The sequence below is a fragment of the Liolophura sinensis genome, chromosome 9 (genome assembly GCF_032854445.1).
Source record: "Liolophura sinensis isolate JHLJ2023 chromosome 9, CUHK_Ljap_v2, whole genome shotgun sequence".
Taxonomy (NCBI): Eukaryota; Metazoa; Mollusca; class Polyplacophora; order Chitonida; family Chitonidae; genus Liolophura; species Liolophura sinensis.
The window spans coordinates 19,127,783-19,144,847 of record NC_088303.1 but is presented as its reverse complement, the minus strand read 5'-3'; the positions used below and the strand labels follow the sequence as shown (position 1 = coordinate 19,144,847).

The following is a 17,065-nucleotide window of genomic DNA, read 5'->3' as shown; positions in this document are numbered from 1 at the left end:
AGCAAGATGACAGCATAAAATACCCCACTGGCCATCTCGATGAAGGCAGCTCCTTTAATCCAGGTACTAATGTTACGGTCTTCGGTACCATCGTCCATTCACACCATTGTTTGTGCTTGTTCTTGTCATAAACACTGTGAGACGAATTATTATATTTACACGGTGTTTCTTTTCTGTCAGTTTTTACACCCAATATCAATACAAATTGTGGATTATTATTAACAGATGTAGTAGGGTATAGGGCTCAAAAAGTAAGGTACAACCGCAGACACACCAGGTGCAGGTTCAAATCCCGCCTATGAACAGTGCAAATAGATTTTCCCCACATTCACTGTCCTTGGGGCTTTGGTGACGGTGAACGATCGACGGTACCACTCGGATCGTTTGTGAAGTCTAGCATTCATATAGAAGAAAAGATAATATTAGGCAAGATTTACATATGCATCGATAAATTATCTCACAGGAAGTGTTTACAGCATAACTTTTTACTTTTGTGATGTTACACAATTGAGTTCAACGTAACCAAATTCACGCACATTGGGACAATCCAAAGCACCGCCATGTTTTCAGTTAAATCCCGTTAGGCGTCAGTTATTTATAACGTCTAAACGCGTGTTTCCGTTTGGGTCACCTGAACCCCATTTTGACCTTTAACCGTATATACGCGGGGCATGAGTGACGCAACATTGTAATTCCGGTTGCTGTAACATGGTGTATCTCATGCCGTCGTAAGAATTCCTTATTAGAGGTTGATTTATATAGTTACCAAGCTATATGGCACCGAATAGGTCTCTTTTTAAACCTATACATAGTTAAATCAGATTATATTGTTTATTGTCTTTTCTTTTAAGACCGACCGCATTGGTGAGGGCCTCCAGAGTCATTTCCCTGCACTAACACGCTAATCACTCGGTCACAGAGGACCTAGTATAGCCTTAAACAGATGAAATGAATAAATATATCAAAATTAAGAAAATTTTTTCGAAATCAAAATATTGTGCCCCAGGAAAACCTGTATCATTCGTGTCAAAATTGGATCGCCTCAGCCAGAATACTAGCCCTTTGGTATTGAGGTAGGTAGGTAGGTATCGAAAAATGCTTCTCGCACAACTTCCAAAGATAAGGTACATCGCAAGACGTGGTGGTCTGCACCAGGTTTTTATGATATATTCATAAAATCTCACTCCTATGACAACAATGATATGGCATTGGCATAGACGTCAGTAAAATAAACACAAAATGTCCTGCTTACCGAGAACACTCAGACAGTCAAGTATCCACAGAGGTCAATCCAGAAAGAATGCAACTATAAAAGGATTGCATACTGGTGACACGAGGTTCTCGTTTTTTAAAAACTCTATGCTAAAGATGATGTCACTCTTTGTAACGATGTCAGCAAGAATTTGCATGGAAACTAGGGATAAACTAGGGGTAAACCTTTTTGCTCATAACATATCGACCATTGTCGTTATTAGCTGGGCCCAGTTTCGCAAAGAGGTAAATGTACGATAATCGCACGTAAAGGACAATGGTATAGTAGTATTGAGGTACAAAACATGCTACGCCAAATTTATGATACGCCATGTCGTACGCCGTTTTGTGAAACTGGGCCCTGACGTGTAGTGGACTCGAAACGCCATGAATGTGTTTATTTGTCTAAATTGTTTACACTTTCGTGGCCTTTGTGATCATATCAGTGTGGGTACCTGATATCAACCGATTCCGGTCATAACACCCTATGAGTTGAATACAGTATTTAACGTATGGTGATAACCTACCAATCAAACAGCAGAGACATTTAAAGAAGACAAAGTTTACAATTTTTTTTAAAATTATAAATGATATGCGACTAGATAACACTAGATAAGACTACCGATCGTATTCTTCTTAAATATTTGTGATTTTGAAATGTAAATATCGCATAATTCAGCATTGTGGTAAAATTTGACATGTTTAATGATGGCACTATAAGATAAATATACATGTAGTTATATATTGTGAAAAATAATAGCTATTTACAAATTATAAACTAAGCAACTCGTTAAGAGTAGTGTCCAAACGGGCATGAATTGTAATGAAGGAGCAGCGCTGGCTGGATAGCCTTCCAAAACTTTTATTGTGCTGAAGAGATTTGTGTCCGTAGTTGTCTCTGATTCATCCAGAGAAGAGGATGGGGCGTTAGGCGTTCGAAACGGCACGGTAGGCGATGCTGATGTCTCGGTTAATCTACTTTCACAGTGGCGTTTGTCGGCTCCGACACACGAAGCATATGCCATAGCGGTGGCGATAATGTTCTGTTCGTGTACCCCGGTGAACAGGTGTGACATAGGCCCCCGGGCATACACTGCCACATCCTCAGCCGAGTGAGTCTCCGAGTCCATAGGAACAGCCGTCTCTTGTCGAAAGGAATTCCCGACTGCAACAGACAGCATGTAAGGCCCTTAACAAGAATTAGACATGCAACAGACAACATGTAAGGGCCTTAACAAGAATTAGGCCTGCAACAGACAGTATGCAAGGCCCTTAAGAATTAGGCCTGCAACAGACACATGTAAGGCCCTTAACAAGAATTAAGCATGCAATAGTCAAACGAATGAATGCGTGTCATTTTCAGAGTTTTGCAAGTAACATTAACCAGATACATAATCTTCACTGAAGGTGGTGCAGCGAATTATCTCATAATTTTGGTAGCGGTACGTAGTTTTTCAGCCTTTTTCCTAAACAAATTGCTCCTTTGAATGAAGACGTTAACTTGTTTTCAAGAACACGGCCGGGTCTCATATACATGCCCACAGATAAAATTTCCTACTGGTTCGTATCCATATCGTTTTGAAATATTTGAAACTCGTAAAACAAGTGGTGTATTTCATTTGTAGATTTTTGTTCACGGTGTTTCTTTTATTCACTTAAAATTGAAAAAAAAAGTTATATTAAATCATTGACTGAAGTGAAAATGACCAAGTACTGTGTCAGCAGGTACAATTTACTAGGCCCTCCTTTATGGTTAAAGATAAGTCTTCGCCTTGTTCTTAATACATGTAGCTAAGTTTAATGCTTTTTTGTGTGTCACATCTCATGTCAATGGATTAGCCAATAAAACAAAGAAAACCTATAATAGGACGATGAAAGCAGCATATAAAAAAGATACTTGGTGTTCGAGTGATGATGCAAGGACGTGGATATTATTCCCACATTGACCTTAAATAGGTATAAATAAGAAACTTACACGTGTCAATTCCGGTAAGGTTTCGCCGGGTGGAGTTTGTGATGGAATAACCCGGACCGTTACCGTAAAGCAGCGTGGTATAAGGAAGACCATCTATGGCTGGCGCAACATTTTGTCGGTCCACCAGGCCTGAGAAAACAATAACAAGGCGTGCGTGATATATTTGTAAACAAATATATAAAATAGCTAAACGAGGGTCAAACAGCTGCATACGATGAGAGTCACTGGTCTAGGGTATCATATAGAACACGAGATAAGCCATCACTAAAATACAGAATCGATGTGACCAAACTCATAAATCAGAAATGTAAGTTTCTTTTGACTTCTCTCACTAGTTTACGATTTCACATCAATCTATTTATTTTATGTATGGAAATATAGATGTTAGATAAATGGGGAAGAAATCTGAAACGAAGACAGAATAAAATTAACAGTACTTATCCAGAGTCAAAATATTATGTGTTAACAATAATTGATAACCCTTTTTCATTTAGATACGTCTTTTCCAACGGTGTACGTTTTAGAGTTTTTAATCACTGAGAGTTATCTTCTCTTTCACTTAGTCATTCCGAGTAAGCCCCACTCTCTCTATCCGGGTACTTTCTTTCACTGAACAGCGCGGTTTTCATTCAATCTGTGGTTAGCACGTGTGCGGAAGGACATACACAGAACAGTGGCCAGTGAAAAGTCATTGGTTTGTGCCCGCATATAATTGTCATATATTTGTCTCCCCATGACTAGCAATGATATTCATAGATTCATTGAAAAATGTCCTAGATGCAGTCGTTGAATTACCGAGTATATCTCACTCGGTAATGGCACGCCAGACCCAAATTCACTTCAAAGCAAACCGTTTAAAAAACAAATCGGTCATCAGGTCTTATCAGGTCTGACACGCATACATGTGTCATCCAAGAACGACAACTTTGTCAAGCCCCATAACTGTGGTGAAGTTAAAATGGGTACTGCTTCAGCGATGACCGTATCGTGATTTCGTGGCTGGTGTGCCATTACCATTGGAATATACTGTGCTGGAGAGCTAAGACACAAGAGTCACAGATGACACGCATGTGGCTATAAACCTCCCCCAGCTCAACACAACCAGAGTTGAAATAGCCACCTTGGACTAAGGGGCTGCCTGGTGGTCTGTTCACACTCGTCTCATTTTCGGTCGGTGTTCGGTGAACCCGTGTGGGACCCAGTCATTTAGTTGTACTGACCAAAATCGTTGGCCATTTTAAATTCCATCACAAAACTTGAACATTTTGTTCTTTATTTTGTGAGGTGTTGGCTTCTCGTCAGGTGATATAACATACTACAGCATAATTGTTAAGCTTAGCTAGAGGTAAATTTCAATAATGGTTAGCAAGTCATCAAACACGACGGTATTCTCACACATGGCATCTGTAGACTTACCGAGAATAGGATTGCCTTTACTTGCGTAGCCGGATATAACCATAGTATGAGAGTGGTCGGCGGTCACGACAATAAGTGTATCTGATTGGTTGGTCATTGATTTTGCGACTTCAACGGCTTCATCGAAGGCTAGGGTGTCAGTTAAAGCTCTCTTCGCCAAGTTGGCATGGTGACCATGATCAATACGACCTCCTGAAAAATATATTGGTCATCTCATTTGAAGTAAGAAATGAAAACTCATGTCAAGGTGACAAAAATGTTGTACAGACCAGGTGATTCAAACGTATTTCTCTCTGAAGTGTCCCAATGAACGACAGCTGCGGTAGCATAGTGTGTAATGCTTTATTACGGCAGTAGTCTAAATATGACCGAACTACAATTGGGTAAGCCGTACCACAGAGATACATGTTGGACAAATCAAAGTTTTCAAAGCTACTTTAAATTCAAAGCAGGGATAGGTTTCCTCGTTTGTTTTTTGTTCAATGCCTCGATAAGATTTCTTCCTTTGTTACAAGGCATGGAGGAAACGGTAATGGCCAGAACATACCACCGACCTTTCCAAGCCACCGAAGAACTGTTCTGTGTCTGGCGTACACATTGGCAAACCATGTTCTTGGAAGACAGGCGATCTTCAACGATCTCGGTGTTAGCATGCGTTGTACTGTTGCACCAAAAACTGAGCTCATTCCTTTCAGTACTAAGTGGAGTTTTCACTAACAAACTGAACGCATGTCAGTCACCCGGGACACATAGAGTAAAAACAAGGACGGGGCATCCAGCCTGTACCTGACGTCTTTATCTCAAAACTATTGCATCGCCTTGTGTAAAGTTGCATTATTTGAATATCATTGTAAAATTTATTTATTTATTTATTTGATTGGTGTTTTACGCCGTACTCAAGAATATTTCACTTATACGGTGGCCAGCATTATGGTGGGATGAAACCGGGCACAGTCCGGGGGAAACCCAGGACCATCCGCAGGTTGCTGGCAGACACTTACGACCGGAGAGGAAGCCAGCATGAGCTGGACTTGAACTCACAGCGACCGCATTGGTGAGAGGCTCCTGGGTCATTACTCTGCGCTAGCGCGCTAACCAACTGAGCCACGGAGGCCCCATCATTGTAAAAGCGATCGTATTACTAACTTGGCAGTCAATATACAAAGGCACAGTTTGCATCAGGAGGTAATTAAGTGTTTCACCAGAGGGTCCTAAATTTATTTATTTATTTGATTTATTTATTTTATTTATTTTTACGCCGTACTCAAGAATATTTCACTTATCCGACGGCGGCCAGAATTAGGATGGGAGGAAACCTGGCAGAGCCTGGGGGAAAGTCACGACCATCAGCAGGTTGCTGACAGACCTCACCCAAAAAGCGCACACCTTCATTCTTTTAAGTTAATTTCGGGTAAGTTAATGAACAAATAATTTTAGCGTAATACTACTCATGGACCGTATATTGATATTTTATTTTACATGCGGATGAAATGGAATCTTATGACTTTCATGTAGATATCTGTGGGCAATTGAATAAAAAGATCTATAAAGAGTTCTAAGATATGTTAGACAAGAATGAGTTTTTTTTTTACCTTCCACCATAAGAAAGTATCCTTTCTCATTTCTTTGGAGAATTTCCAGGGACTTTCTTGTCATGTCCGCAATGGACGGTTCAGATGGTGGCCTTCTTATCTCATAACTCATGTGACTTTGTTTGAACAAACCTGTATGGAAGAGAAAAATACATTTTACTTGCTGTGAACTTAATTCAAGGGGTTTTGATGGTATGAACATCCTTCTGATTCTATGCGTCGAAACAGATATTCGTATACCAGCCGTCAACCAAGATGGAGGTTCCGGGTTAACAATCGCAAGGCCACTTCCTAAAACGACGTTTTTAACTCAAGCTACCAAAGAACTAAGAAAGTACGACGGAATCTTGCAAAGACAAGGAATATTCTAAGCGACTGAGTGAAATCAGTATTCAAATCGTGTACCATGCTAGAGTACAAGTTGTACAAGTAAAAAATATATCTCAGTTGCGCTTTGATTGCAACTGTTCATATATCCAACGTAGCTATCTAATTCAACACGATGAATATACAACCCCTAACCCCTGGTTAAACGGAGTTAGACACAATCATGAAGCAGAGTACCAGAGATTCTGGACACTCATTTTTACTTACAATAAAATTATGCTCATTGTAAAACTTAAATAACTTAAAGTTGTTTGATGGAATAATCTAGTAACACAACTTTTCGCTGTAATAACTTGTGACGTTGATTGAAATCGTCACGTAACCCACAGGACCTGACAAATGCTCCAAGACGAGATGTGTACACGGCACACACAAGACCCTTCGGTATATTGCTGTGCAAGTAAGGATAATGTACAATGTCAAAATTGAAACTACCTTTCCTGTCGTAACGTCTGCAAGAGAGGAAACCGTTTTGGTCTTTGTACAAATATAGGTCCAGATAAGATTTACCATCTGGAGAGTCTGTGGTTTCCTTTTAATCTTTTAAGGTCGATATTTTTCTTTCACAGCCTTTGCTATATATATAGAAAGCTAGCAGATCATCAATATACCGTTTAGTGAATGAGAAAGATCGGGTTCGGTGAGGATTACTCCTTAATAGTTTCTGCACATAGTCGTAATCACAGGAGAACAAGTATAGGTTAGCCAAAAATGGGACACCAATTGGTATCCATCGGAATACCAATACACTGTCAATATATGGCTACCGGCCCCCATAGCACAGTTGGTAGAGCGGTAGATCCAGGGTCAATCCTGGCTCGAGTCACACCTAAGACCTTAAAAGATGAAGTTGTAACTTCCTCGCTTGGCGTTCAGCATGAAGGGGGTAGTGCAACGACTGGTTGGCCCGTATCAGTATAATGGCTAGGGCGGTGCAGCTTACTTGCCTTCGGTAAGGCGTCTCAGTGAAGCAGCCATAGATAAAAGAGCGGTGGAAATCCGTCCTGCAGCAAGGAAGCACATTAAAGGCACTGAAAGGATTCCTTCGTCGTCATATGACTGAAAAGTGGCTAAATATAAGCGTCAAGTCCGACATTCATATACCATTCGTAGTCCGTAAAGGGCGTTCCAAGTCGATAATCGCAAGATCCATTTCCAAAACAACGTTTAACCCTAACAAAGGTATGTAAGAAATTATACAAATAAGAAATAAAGCCGGTAACACACAAGAGAGAAGCGGTCATCGGTTTTCAATGATGCCAGGCAGACAATGAATATTCCAGGCATGAATTCCATATCAAAGTTCAAATTCGTAATCCGTGAATGAGTTCCATGTCAAATAACAATTAAACAAGTATCTCAGTCGCGCTTTAATTGCAACTGTTCACAAAGGCACCATGCTAATGTACGACGTTAAACCCCAAGCACTCACTCAATATATGGTTTCCCCGAATTTCACATAGATGTTATTAATGAGAACCTCAATGGAACATCCCATGAATGATAACCCATGTAAGTTGGTTAGCGCGCTAGCGCAGCGTCATGAACCAGAAGCCTCTCACCAATGCGGTCGCTGTGAGTTCAAGTCCAGCTGGCTTCCTCTCCGGCCGTAAGTGGGAATGTCTGTCAGCAACCTGCGGATGGTCGTGGGTTTTCTCCCACCATAATGCTGGCCGCCGTCGTGTAAGTGAAATATTCTTGAGTACGGCTTAAAACACCAATCAAATAAATAAATAAATAACCCTTGTATGTAGCGAAACTGAAGAGGGCTTTACTGCGTAGACCAGTTTTATTAAACAACGGTTCAATTAGTGATTAAATTCTATTAACTAAATCTGTGTGAGATTATACAATTGTATCCCCGTACAGTAATAACGGCAAATTTTTTTTTTACAGCAGTACTTTTTCCAAAATGACTGTACTTCTTGTAGTGTCTTTGTTAAGAGAGTAGATACAAGTGTGGTGGTACAGCTTCTCAATCCCGCATTCAAACAAGAGTTTTATGGGGATTTAAGCATTTTTGAAATTCATTAAATTTGTACTATATGGGTGTGACGGGAAGGTACGGCTATACTCCTCTATTTGAGAAAGGATTGATGTTTTTAAAATTGTTTCCCCATAGTACTGGTCTTTTCAGAATACGTTGATGTTGCGGCAATACTTGTAGTGATGCAGGAACCTGGTAGGATTTACTCTTGCAAACAAATATTATATCATAATGAGCTTTGTCCGCGGTAACCCTAACTGAGCTAAACTGACAAGAGGCCATGTTTCATGGTGACAATTTCGCTGCTCTAGTTTCACTCCCTGTGATGTACGTCTTAATACTTCAATACTTACCTAACAGATAGTCAACTTTCTGAGTGTCCACTTGATCGAGTTGTTCTTTATTCCACACGTAGCTATGGTTCTTTTGTCGCCGAACTTTGTCTTCTATCCATTCCTGCAAAACAAATTTACCAAGTGACATACTGAAGTTTTCTGTTATCTAATAAACGCTTGGTGGAAGTTCCATCGAGTCGTACCAAAGGACTTAAAACGGATTTTGAATGTCTTGTAATTATCTTCTTTGTTGCTGAGAATTATGGGATAGGTCAGAAGAAGAGTTTCGAGTTGGAACTCTCTTTTCGTTCCACGGTATTTATGGGTAGGGCGTTGTGTGTACCTGGTTGTCTGTGACATGGTATTTATGTGTAGGGCTTTGTGTGTAGGCGGTTGTCTGTGACATGGTATTTATGTGTAAAGCTTTGTGTGCAGCTGGTTGTTTTTGACATGGTATTGATGTGTTGGGCGTTGTGAGTAGCTGGTTGTCTGTGACATGGTATTTATGTGTAGGTCGTTGTGTAGCTGGTGGTCTGTGACATGGTATTTATGTGTAGGGCGTTGTGTGTAGCTGGCTTTCTGTGACATGGTATTTATATGTAGGGCGTTGTGTGTAGCCGGTTGTCTGTCACATGGTATTTATGTGTAGGGCGTTGTGTGTAGCTGGTTGTCTGTGGCATGGTATCTATGTGTAGGGCGTTGTGTGTAGCTGGTTCTCTGTGACATGGTATTTATGTGTAGGGCTTTGTGTGTAGGCGGTTGTCTGTGACATGGTATTTATGTCTAGAGCTTGTGTGCTGCTGGTTGTTTGTGACATGGTATTTATGTGTAGGGCGTTGTGTGTAGCTGGTTGTCTGTGACATGGTATTTATGTGTAGGGCGTTGTGTGTAGCTGGTTCTCTGTGACATGGTATTTATATGTAGGGCGTTGTGTGTAGCTGGTTGTCTGTGGCATGGTATTTATGTCTAGAGCTTGTGTGCTGCTGGTTGTTTGTGACATTGTATTTATGTGTAGGGCGTTGTGTGTAGGTGGTTGTCTGTGACATGGTATTTATGTGTAGGGCGTTGTGTGTAGCTGGTTGTCTGTGACATGGTATTTAGGTGTAGGGCGTTGTGTGTAGCTGGTTGTCTGTGACATGGTATTTATGTGTAGGGCGTTGTGTGTAGCTGGTTGTCTGTGGCATGGTATCTATGTGTAGGGCGTTGTGTGTAGCTGGTTCTCTGTGACATGGTATCTATGTATAGGACGTCGTGTGCAGTTAGTTGTCCGTCGTGTCCAGCTAGCTGTCTGTGACATGGAGTCATGGAGTCACACTTACAAGCGTGATACTGTGATCGCAGCCCGAGATTGCTTTGACATCAGGTTTAGCGAAAAGTTTGTGCGGCCAAGGATGGCCCCAAACCAGCGTCAGAGCACACTGATGCAGTTTCCGTAGCGTTGCAGACAAAAAAAAATACTCATCAAATATGTCTCCGCCGCCTTAAGTTTGCGGACGTTTAATTATGATCCTTATGTTTTTGTCTGTCAATATACCGCAAGGACAACGTTGATCGGTTATTTCTTCGGTCATGTGGGCACGAGATTCCTTGGTAACGCTCACAACCACCCTTTGTACTGACTGCCTCGACATATTTGACAAGAGCAGGTAACTAGATTAGATTTAGATTAGTCTAGATTTTTAAATGGAGCACGCTCTGACGTTGATTTGGGACCATCCCTGGCCGAACAAAATTTTGCCAACGTCGTCTCAGAGCTATCTCAGGCTAGATCGAAGTATAAAGTCAAAAGCAACGAGAATGAACCACCTGTGAACTTCGCTACTTTTGTTAAGCTATCTTCATTTGTCGATTCATTCATTCGCCCCCTCCCACGCCAGTGTCTCCGCATCCACTTATCAGCACGTCACAGCCCCACATACCTGTATCAAGTTAAACCCATCCAATCGTCCGTAGCCAAAGTTAGGTCGACCAGTCTGCGGGTCAATGGCGTTAGCTGGAAGGAAGAAGCGGCGACCTCCTCCCATGATTACCTATATAATGTAAACGACCACAGCATAGGTATTCTGCATCACCTGAGTTAGCCTCTGCATGTTTTTAGATTACCTCTTATATGTATGTCCACCTACTATTCTTAAGGTGTTCTCACTCCTTTTGTGGCCTTGTTTTGGCGTGAATCATTCTAAGGAAAGGAACGCCAACAAATAAAAATCTGTCTGGCTACGGAATAGAAAGTAAAGCAGTGATGTTAACTGGAAATTATTAGACGACACTGATTTAAAATTACACGACATGCTAAGTCGCCACCAACTTTAATAAACAATCCCATAAAAACAATGTAGATGAACTATGCCTTTGCAAAGCCATTAGGTGCAAGTAGGCTCAGGCAAAGTTTAGATAATATCATCCTATTTATCTACCTGGTCGACAATTCCATTTAATTCAAAACCGTTATTAATACTATAATTCACTATATTCGTTTATTTATTTAATTTGTGTTTTACGCCGTACTCAAGAATAGTTCACTTATACGTCGGCGGCCAGCGTTATAGTGGGAGGAAGCCGGCGATGGGCTAATAAGCACTTGTGCTACGCTAATACGCCAATCACTCGGACACGGAGACCCCTTCTCGCCCTTCATGATAACTAGTCTTACAATTATATGCCATGTGCATAGGGACTATGAACTGTATATACCTGTATGTCGGAGTTATTCATGATGAGCTGGAAGGCAATGTCCGTGCAGCCTTGGGAACGGGAGGTCTGCATGGTTCTGCGATCCCCCTCCCAGGTCCTGTCAGGGCTGTGGGCGTAGGCCGCCGCTGGGGTGGCATGGGTCACCCGGGTTGTAGTCACTAGGCCTGTGGACTTTCCTACAGCGCAACACACCAATAAATATAGCATTGTTACACTAAAGCAGCGACATGTCGCAGTTGGCAAATGGCAACATGTAAAACGTGATACTCGGCCTCTTGTCAATTTACGTAACTGAAATTTTTATTCTTAAATATAAGTAACTTACACACATCCCTACCGCCATGGCTGAAGCAGAATTAGGTAAAAAGATGCAGTGATGTTAACTGCAATGAATCAGGTGTCACTGGTCTAGAATTACTCAAAATGCTGTATAGTCATTACGTTCAACCATATGAAAACAATGCAAGGGAACCAGGCCTCGGAGATGACTAGTCCACCAGATTTGTCGATTTATGCAGGAATACAATATAATAAGATTATACCAAAGAGAGTAAAACGAAAGCAGCTCCTGACAACAGTGTGATAGTTAATGAATGTTCACACGTAGCTAGGTGAAATTCGGTCTTTTGCCAACTTCGGTCTTATGTTAACTGTTCATGCAAATGCTTTAATAGTAGCAAATTACTAGCACCATAGATTACACAGGGTTAGGTAAAAAAATGCAGTAATGTTAACTTCATGTATATTAGAGGTCACAAGAGAACTACTCAAATGTTGGAAATACTTTCGAAGCTAACTGCATGATCTCGGTACTGTAGTTGTTGACTATCAGCTTACCTTCAGCTATGGACCATTGCACGATGCTGTCCACTTCTGCTTGGGGACTCGTTGTGTTACAATAGCCGTACTTCACCCGACCATCATAGCCTAGCACGCCACTCTTTGTCTTCACCCCACCCAGGAAGGCTGTGGCCGTCGCCGCAGAGTCAGGAGTCTGATAATCCAAGCTGTACGTCTGTAGCAAGACAAAACATCAGACTTTTAGTTAGAAGTTACATAAAGCTTCAAAGTAGAATTCGCTTCAAGAATTAGTTTACCTCTTCTAGTTTCAAGTTACAAGTTGAACTTCTGACTTCTAACTAAAGGTTTCTAATTATCCGACACATTTGGATACAGGGCACAAATATCATTTGTAGTCAAGTAATTCTAGTTATTTTGTAGTCATAATTTTGTCGATCTTATTACTCTGGCTTTTTGGTGCATTTTTCTGATTTATTGTACCACAGGCTTTGAAGTTTAGTGCCATGTGTGTGTATTGGTAGGTATTAGTTGACATAGTCCAAGGCTGGGAAGTACTGTCATTATTGAGCCTTTATAGTCTTCTCTAAGTAGACTCTTAACCGATATGAATGAGGTGAAGAGACAGGGGGTTGAAATCTCTAGGAATAGTGAAAACGAAAATACAAGAACATATCGATGAAGTATCTCATCCAAAATTTAAATTCGTAGCTTTTCATTTTTCTGATGTTGTATAATTGAGTTATAGCAATTCAAATTAAACAAAAAAAGCTCACATCGTGAAAACCGGAAGTGCAACCATGTTATCAGCTTAGTCTTGTAAATTCTTAATTCTTAGTTATTTCTATAAATGGACAACACCCCTGTTTGCCCTGTGTCGTCACACTATCCCTGTTTACCTTTTTGTTAAGCAGCGGACATGGTACTAATGACTGGTGCTGGTCGCGTTTCCGGTTTCGCTAATATGACATTCCTTGGCCTCGTAAGAATTTAATATTAAATGGTGATTTATATGTCTAGTTACCGAGTACATAATAAAAATTGACTGTAGCCGTTTTCTGTTACGGCCAAACTTCCTTAATAACAAGTATTTTATCATTTGTTGTCTTTTCGTTTAAGAAACTACTCAGTTTGAATCATGTGGTACATGCAGGCCCATATCCAACTCCACGGGTGTCAAATACCTCGGTGATAATACTCTGAACAGATGAACTTTTGAGGAGAGGTGCGCGACACTTTTACATTTAAATTCATAGTTCTCCAAGAAAGAAAAACGGCAGCGGTGAAAAAGTTCACTTCCGCTGAGTAACATCAACCACCCTAAAACGAAAAGAATTGAAAGGGGTAAGGTACAAACGTGAAAAACACAGCAAACGAATATGCCTTCTCTTGTCTTCACTGCATTGACTTATTACTTGTGTTATCAAATAATATTAACGTATCAACTGTCTGTCAGTATAATTGATGTTTAACGTGGCTACAAGCTTTATTTCGGTCATATCTCGACAATGCCTCTGTGGACCCTAGTCGGCCCTAATGCCGATGTACTCATAAGACTGCCTCACTGGAATGCCATGTTCAAGGCAACAAACACCTAGCCCCACCGAGACACATATACTCGACACCAGGTCGACCACTACTTGGCCTATTCTTCTTTTGCTTAGCCCAAGTAGTGCTAAGATTACCCATGGCAAAGTTTTTGATATGGTTCTGGATTGAATCCGGATCTAAATATACCCTTTACGAGGCAGACGCTCTGATCACTACGCCACCAGAATGTGTAAGGTAAGAGTAGGCTATATTTTTTTTTCGTTCGCTAAACTGTTTTATCTTCAATGTTTACTTGAGAATCTTGCATTTATAATAGCAACCAGATGTATGTATGGAGGTAACTGGAGTGCACGATGTAAACCAGACCTTCGCCAGATACCTGATAAACCGCTTGACCTAAAGCTGTGGAGCCAGAGCTGGAGAGTTGGTTGGGCTGGAACATACGGTCTCATTGGTTCAGGGCTAATAGTCGCTGCGAGCATGCGCCATAATACCGCCAGAAAAGCTACCGATACAGGCCTCTATGCTAACAGCGCGCGTAGTATATGCAGAGATCAGTGGAATGAATGTAAGATCTACTTTGATACTGGTATTCTCGGTAAACTGTATGGAAGCACGCATATGTCAACACCAACTACGTTACAGGACTTATTTTATGTGTAGGCCCCCAAGAAGAAGAAAAAGCGAAAAATTCTACGAATTCACTTTCCCCAAAAGGGGTCATTGCAATATGAGTTTTCTATCAAATGACACGAGACTAAGTGACAGAATGCATGATCTCTCTGCGAAGTGTAATTTCGGATTATATGAATTTCCCGCCTCTCTCACCTTAGACAAACCGACATGCGGGAAGTCCTCGAAGGAGAGTTTTTCCTCCTCTCCACTCTGCCCCTTCCTCTGTCCCTTTAGGATCCGTGCGGCAGTCACCGTACTCACTCCCATTCCGTCCCCTACAAATAGGATCACGTTCTTGGCAACGTTGTTGTTGCTCTGTCTGTCCAAAATTTTCTGTAAATCTGCATTCGCCATTTGTCGCCAGAAAGAAGCTTCTGTGAAAGAAAAAAAGGGGTAAATTTTCCTCTTCAGTGAAATATTTATTGTCAGTGTTCATATTAGAAGAGTATCGTCGTAATATATTAAGCTTAAGTCCGATTAACGCTTTGCAATGAGATCGCGATCTCGAATCCAGCTGTGGCTGATTCGGAGGCGGCATAATATGAGGGACGCTTGTCGGGCACCTAACAAAGGTTGCTTAAAGGAAAGAAAAACTCAATTGCAAAAGTAGAAAAGATCAAAACGCACAGCTAAAAAAAAGAAAACCGCCATGTCCCTTTAACGGCTCCGCAGGTCTTAGGTTTCTTTATTTAATCGCGTGCTATAGCTACAAGCCCTTCCTTAATAACTGCATGTCCTCAATTATTTCTAACTTTGTAAGCGTCATGTTACGAATGTCTAATGCTACAAAATGAAGTCATAAATCAAGATAACGGAATCCATTAATCCATGTACTTGTCTACAGAACTTACAGTTCAGTTTCTAAGACTGATGATGTCAAATTTAGTTATTAATTATCTCTACATCTTATGTATCATGATGGGAAACGTCACAAATACACTGTCCCAGGTTAATTAAATCTATGGCATACGTAACTACAAGAGTCACATAACGGTTAGAAGCTTATATCCTTTACAGTTTGCTATGCCAAGTTAGAGTAAAACCCTGACTGAGGTAAACTGACAAAAGGCCGTTTATCGCCGGTATGGTGTGACTATTTGCCAGCTATCACTGTTGTCGCTGGGCTGGTTTTACTCTCTATGCTGTACGTCTTTAATTATACTATACTCCACTCATGAATCATAACCATCGCGGACAGAAGGAGACCTCGGTGAACCCAACAAATGTTGATAAGCTCTGTAAAAAAGTCAAAATTCATGGAGATCTTGTGTTTATTTCGACAAAAATAAATTTTAAAGGCAATTCTAACATCTGATGTAGTTTTTTTATGTTGAATATATATGTCGGCTCTGTCTGTTTCTCGTTGGGGTTTAATGCTAACATTTTTGAGTAGTGCATGTATAAACATTAGAGCCCATGCTAATGTGGAGGGCAAACAGTACATAGTCATGCATTCAGAGGTAGCTTCCTGTTTGGCTAGGGCGAAATGGTCATTTATGCAGATTGTTTTCAATCGAATCGAACACATCTGCTTTATGAAAAAACTGGAGCACTCAGGTCGCAAATATTTGCATATGCAGGACAACGAACCAATCACTTGTCGGTTTGATGACTAAGGATATTTCCGAGGCATAATTGTCGGTCACCTTTTGTAAGATTGATGGATTTTTAAATTGTGCTCTCTAAGACAAGAATTTACGGTAATCATCTAAACATATCGCTAATAGCTTTTTTAAAGCGTTTACTTTTATAAACTGACTGAGCCAGTGCAGCTGAACCATGTACGTAGCTCTATTCAACGGCTAGATGTCGGTTTACCGCACTCTCTGCATTGCAAGCTTTTTATAAGACAATTGTCGTTTGATACCTTGGTACATTTCAGAATTAAAAAGATAAAGAATGTTGCTCTCAAAATAACGGCACAAGGACAATTCACTGATTGAAAAATAAGTTATATGTATATATAATCTGCTTAAAATAACAGCGCATGTATAGTTTAATTACATGTAGATGCCTATAAAGTTTCTCTTGTCAAACGACATGAACGACATAATTACCGAATTTCGATCACGACTTAATCTACAAAAAACGGTAAAGGCAACAGATATCGTCATGAAAAGTCAGGGAGAGCCATGGAAATAGCATATGACCTGATCGAAAGATTACGTGCGCATGCGTATGACGTGTTATTCTTTGGAATAATTACAGTGTACTTCGTTACATCGCTCTCCTGAATCATCGAACATAGTTCGTTTTCTTACTGGTACGTTAATATCTATACGTTTATATCACCAGAATACAAAATTTAGCGGAACACCTGCGCTGATCGAGGTTCAATTACCAAATCTGTCAATACATCAATCAACCAACCAATCAATCAATAGTCATTGTTTCGCTAACCTAG

General features: G+C 40.6%; 1 protein-coding gene across 1 annotated transcript; it reads right to left on the bottom strand.

Annotated features, from left to right (window-relative positions):
- Positions 1-421: 421 nt before the first annotated feature.
- On the bottom strand, positions 422-15,018 carry LOC135475193 (alkaline phosphatase-like). The gene is made up of 9 exons (XM_064754995.1): positions 14,815-15,018; positions 12,475-12,652; positions 11,638-11,813; positions 10,863-10,973; positions 8,962-9,064; positions 6,235-6,366; positions 4,643-4,834; positions 3,227-3,355; positions 422-2,416 (listed from the first exon to the last, which is right to left on the bottom strand). Exons 1-9 carry the CDS (start codon positions 15,013-15,015, stop codon positions 2,016-2,018), a joined length of 1,623 nt encoding a protein of 540 aa, XP_064611065.1. The 5' UTR covers positions 15,016-15,018; the 3' UTR covers positions 422-2,015.
- Positions 15,019-17,065: the final 2,047 nt, after the last annotated feature.